The sequence below is a fragment of the Aptenodytes forsteri genome, unplaced genomic scaffold (genome assembly GCF_000699145.1).
Source record: "Aptenodytes forsteri isolate BGI_AS27 unplaced genomic scaffold, ASM69914v1 Scaffold2, whole genome shotgun sequence".
In the NCBI taxonomy this organism is placed as follows: domain Eukaryota; kingdom Metazoa; phylum Chordata; class Aves; order Sphenisciformes; family Spheniscidae; genus Aptenodytes; species Aptenodytes forsteri.
The window spans coordinates 15,457,005-15,461,757 of NW_008795695.1; the positions used below are offsets into that span (position 1 = coordinate 15,457,005).

A 4,753-nucleotide genomic window follows, 5' to 3' on the forward strand; every position below is an offset into this window, starting at 1 on the left:
TCATGTTCCTCGAAACGTCAGACTACTTCGGATTTATGAAGGCATTTAAATAAAGAAGCTGGCAGCACGTGGACAGCAGTACAATTTTCTGTTAGAGCTTTGCTGGTGCAGAGATATCGACGTGCTTTTATATAACCTCAGAACTCCCAGTACCTCCTGGAACGTGGGTGGGGAGAGTTGTCCGCACAGTTGATTGCATCTTCAAAAAAAAAAAACCAACTTTGTAAACACTAAGTAGTAGCTGTCATCTTAGTACTCGGCGGTGGGGGCAAGGCAGTACTGTCACTTGGGGTACGATAACAGTGGTTCAGGTGTGCTGTAGGTGTTTTTTGGGTGTTAGTGACTTAGACTGCAAACGGTGCCGCTGGGTACCTAGCTAGATGCTCTGAACATCTAGCCGTCTCTTCAGCCTTTTAGAGCAAGGTCATCTTCAGGCTGTAGGAGGAACTTTCTTCACACTCGCCATGACTGAGTTTGATGATAAAATGTAGGTAGGTAGGTTTGACTTAAATTTATGTAATACAAAGGGGGGTTTTGCCCGACAGGGTTGAAAACAGCAGGAAAAACATAATGCTGGACACCAACAACATCTGAGCTTTGCTAGAAAATAGACACATCTTAAAGAGCTTCAGTCACTGAACTGTAGTCTAAATATACGGATGTGTATTGGAACCTCAGTGTACTTCAGGAACAGAATTGACATTTTCCCAAGAGAAAAAGAAATAGTAAGTCTGCGCTTCCTCATTTAGGGCCTTACATAACTTCAGTGTACTTAATATCAGAAGGTTAGAAACACTTCCATGCTAAGAAAACAGTTGGAGAAGTTGCTGCTGGTGTCCAACTTTGTCTCTGCCCAAAGGTGATTGGGCAACTAGTGAAAGTGAATTCCTTAGTATGGAGAGATGTGACATCTGCAGAATGTCAGGAACAAAACAGTTCAGACACGATTAGTTTCAAGCAGCGCACTTAACCAGAGTCGTCATTTTGCGATACAGATACTTGAGGTTGTATTCTTACAAACGTGAATCTTCAACTCATTCACGTCAGGAGAAATCAAGATCCCGCTGAGAAAGGGGGGGGTCCTAGTGAGAATTATCTCAGTAGTAATCATCTCCAGTTTTTCTAGTTCTTTGATTTCTGCAGAACGCATGACAAATGCTGTATCCTGTTCTAAAGCACATCTACGTTCCAACAGGACATCATTCACGATCCTGGCCGAGGCGCTCCCCTGGCCAAGATTGCCTTCCGTGACCCATACCGGTTTAAGAAAAGAACCGAGCTTTTCATTGCTGCTGAGGGTATTCATACTGGTCAGTTTGTTTACTGCGGCAAGAAAGGTGAGTAAAGATGGAAACTGTTGCCTGGGCAGTTTCAGAAGGGTAAAGCAGGTGTCATCTGAATACGTGAAGTTCAGGATGTTTAAGTGCAGTTGTGAGCCATCACAAAGCAGTAGCTTCCGCTAGCCTCAAGCAAACCTAGGTTTCCTTCTTGGAGATTGTGGTCTCCTCACGCAGCCTGTTCTAATTCACAAGCCTAACGGCGGTTCTTGCCAAGTGTTTGGATTGTTCTGTCTAGAGTCCCATTTCGCCTGCCTTTCCGTTACACTGAACGTGAAACTTGTGTTTCAAGTCAAACAATAAAAAGTGCCCCTGCCTGTTGCTACTGAAGCGTTTATGCGGTGCCCTTCTACTATGCACAGGGGCCCGTGTTAAATAGGATTGTAATTCAAGTACAGGAGCCTGAATGAAGCTGTTGATGCTCTGATTGCTCTTTGCAGCTCAGCTGAACATCGGCAATGTTCTACCTGTTGGCACCATGCCGGAAGGCACCATCGTGTGCTGCCTCGAGGAGAAGCCTGGCGACCGTGGAAAGCTGGCCCGTGCTTCTGGAAACTACGCCACCGTTATCTCTCATAACCCTGAAACAAAGAAAACCAGAGTGAAGCTGCCTTCTGGCTCCAAGAAAGTGATTTCTTCTGCAAACAGAGCTGTTGTTGGTAAGGAGTGATAACTAAACTTGTCGTGTCACTGAGTTTACGTACTGCTAAGCAAGCTTGCAAACAGGGCCCCAGTTCCCAATATTGTCTAGAAAATAGCATAATTTACAGGCTGGACCCAGGGTTATGCACCGGTACAGTCTGTGCGCAGGTGCCTAGCTTGTATATTATGCCTGCATTACTTTGGGTAATGGGAACTTAAACTTGGAGATAATTTGACCTAGTGAGAGGACAGGAAAGTAGATGTCCTCAAGCTGTAATGGCGCGCTCAGCCTGTAAAATCTGCAGTCCTCTGGGAAGAACCTCTGCAGAAAACGGCATTGATGGTTTCCTGCTTTTGATACAGCGACTGAGCCTATAGGGGTAGCGCTGAAGGTGCTTAGCCGCTGTAGGTGTGTGCTTAGCCGCTGTAGGTGTCAGTTGTGTGAAGTATTCTGGAAGGTCTGACAATGAATAAAAATACCGTTGTCGAGAAGGAGACATCTTACCAGGTTTGTTACACGCTTGACTGGCAGCTGTACTTGTTTTTTGACACTCAATGTAGTCCCAGGCAAGCGTTAAAGGTGCAAGGAGAGAGAGAGAACGGTTGGACTCAAGCAGTTTTACTTGTCTTGATGAGACGGAAGTTACCAAATGTCCCTGCATCCAAATAGAAGACATCAAAATTAATAATCTGTGGTCTGTTACTCTAGTAAAATTGACTAAATAAATAAGGAAATAACTTGCTCTTAAACCTCAGAGGGCTCTGAAGTCCACTGAGCTCTTTCGATTCATACTTTTTTCAGTTGTAACACTAACAAAACTTTTTTCCCCCCAAGAAATTCTAGCAATAAAACTGGTAATGCTTTAGAAAAAGTGCTAAGCTCAGTCCTGTATGTATGGATTGAAAGGTGGTAGTTAAAGTACGTGTCTCCTTGCAGATCACTTAATGTGTGGCTAGTAGCTTGAGCTTAATCTCCTTGTGCGTGTTGTCTGGAAAGTACTACTGCAAATACACAGTTGGGATTGTTTGAGACTGGTCTTCAGAAGCTTATTCTTAGACCTTGAATATTATTAGGAATTAGTCTTGTTCTTAAACTGTTTCTTTCACACTCTTGTCTGTTACAGGAATGATAACATGCAAATGTAATTTTTTCAGGAATTGTTGCTGGTGGAGGTCGTATTGACAAGCCCATCCTGAAGGCTGGCCGTGCCTATCACAAATACAAGGCGAAGAGAAACTGCTGGCCACGTGTCCGTGGTGTGGCCATGAATGTGAGTCTATTTTCAGTTAGAGTTCTCACTTTCCTTTTTTTATGGTTTAGAAAGGATTTGTTTGATATGGGGAGGAGTCTGGCATGTATCTGGAAAGAAAGCTTCACAGACTACCCTGTAATTGCACATTTAATTGGGGTAGTTAGCAGCACTTGATAGTTATTGCACTGTATGAAAAGTGGAGCAGTTAAATTTTTTGTTCCCTTCAATCAGTTTATTGCTGTTAAACATCGTTACTCGTTTCTGTTGTTAATTATATTGACGACTTGATTTCCTTTTCCACAGCCTGTAGAACATCCCTTTGGTGGTGGTAACCATCAGCACATTGGCAAACCTTCAACCATCAGGAGAGATGCTCCTGCTGGGCGCAAAGTTGGTCTCATTGCTGCCCGTCGTACGGGTAGACTGCGTGGAACAAAGACTGTGCAGGAAAAGGAGAACTAAAGACCCAGTATGGAGTTTACAGAATAAATTTTTAAAACTAGCTTGTGTGAAGTTCAAGTTATCTGTCGCTAAAGTGTGGCTAAAACAGGGATAATACTCAACTTCACCAGGGGAAGTTGTGAGTGGAGATGAGGGTTTTCTCCCCTGCCTTCGAGAGCAGGAATTCTTTCAGCCAGCACTTTCAGTCTGTAAGCGGGAGTAACACTTGGTGTAGATGCTCTCATGCCCGGATGTGATGTTAACACTTGCCTAGTTACGTGGTTGCTTAGGCCTGACAAAGCATTACAGACTCATCAAGTCATCCCTTGGTTACCTGGTTTAACTTGGGAATCTAGCTGAAACAGAAAACTGAGCACCCTTTAACTAAGTAAGTTCATAGACTCTAACATAATTTTAAAGGGTGCTCAGTTTTCTAAGTAAGTTCATAGACTCTAACATAATTGTTTTCCATTTTTATCTGCTATGCGTCTTTGGAGGAAAAGCTTGTGGGAGTAGTGGAACTCCTTACAGAGGAAGCGTTTCAGCTACTATTGCTGTCAAGTTTGGGCTTCCTTTCTGAACCATCAAGCTTCAAACAAATCGAAGGTACTTCCATCTGAGCACAGACTCAAAGCTTGAAGTATCACAGAGCCTGCCACCTTTACTCACCAGTGTTTAGACAGGGCAGAGTAAGCTCCAACATCACCTCCTTTGCAGGCTGTTGAGCAGAGTGCCGTCCAGCTTTCCATGACTGGATATTCCTAGGTACTGTGATAGCACAGGTAATGGCACTAATGCCTGACACCACAAAGCTGCGTTCTCAAAAGAACGGCAGTCTTGGGAAAAGCCAACTTTTGGGGGGGGTGGGGAATGAGATAGAAGTTGTGGATGTTGCTGCAAAATAGCTTAATTCACAGCCTTTTCAGTCTGGCCTTTGGAAGAGTAAAGCTATCGGAGCAGCTGGAGCTCAGGTTCACTTCTGAGCACTCCTAAAGCGAGGACTCCTCTTCCTCATTCCACAGCACCTCTGTTCTTGCTGGAGACGCGCGGTGCCGAGGGCACCATAGCAGCACCACCACT

The 4,753-nt window shown here is 44.3% G+C and overlaps 1 protein-coding gene across 1 annotated transcript; it reads left to right on the plus strand.

Annotated features, from left to right (window-relative positions):
• Nucleotides 1–464: 464 nt before the first annotated feature.
• On the plus strand, nt 465–3,733 carry RPL8 (ribosomal protein L8). Its single transcript, XM_009283113.1, has 5 exons — nt 465–487; nt 1,177–1,337; nt 1,778–1,996; nt 3,135–3,250; nt 3,536–3,733. Exons 1-5 carry the CDS (start codon nt 465–467, stop codon nt 3,692–3,694), a joined length of 678 nt encoding a protein of 225 aa, XP_009281388.1. The 3' UTR covers nt 3,695–3,733.
• Nucleotides 3,734–4,753: the final 1,020 nt, after the last annotated feature.

What these genes read in the sequence shown, in the direction of transcription:
- RPL8 (XM_009283113.1), top strand. Translation starts at nt 465, where the DNA reads ATGACTGAGTTTGATGATAAAAT. An exon ending in ACTGAGTTTGATGATAAAAT is followed by an intron (nt 488 to 1,176) that starts GTAGGTAGGTAG and finishes CCTGTTCTAAAG; the next exon opens with CACATCTACGTTCCAACAGG. An exon ending in TGTTTACTGCGGCAAGAAAG is followed by an intron (nt 1,338 to 1,777) that starts GTGAGTAAAGAT and finishes TGCTCTTTGCAG; the next exon opens with CTCAGCTGAACATCGGCAAT.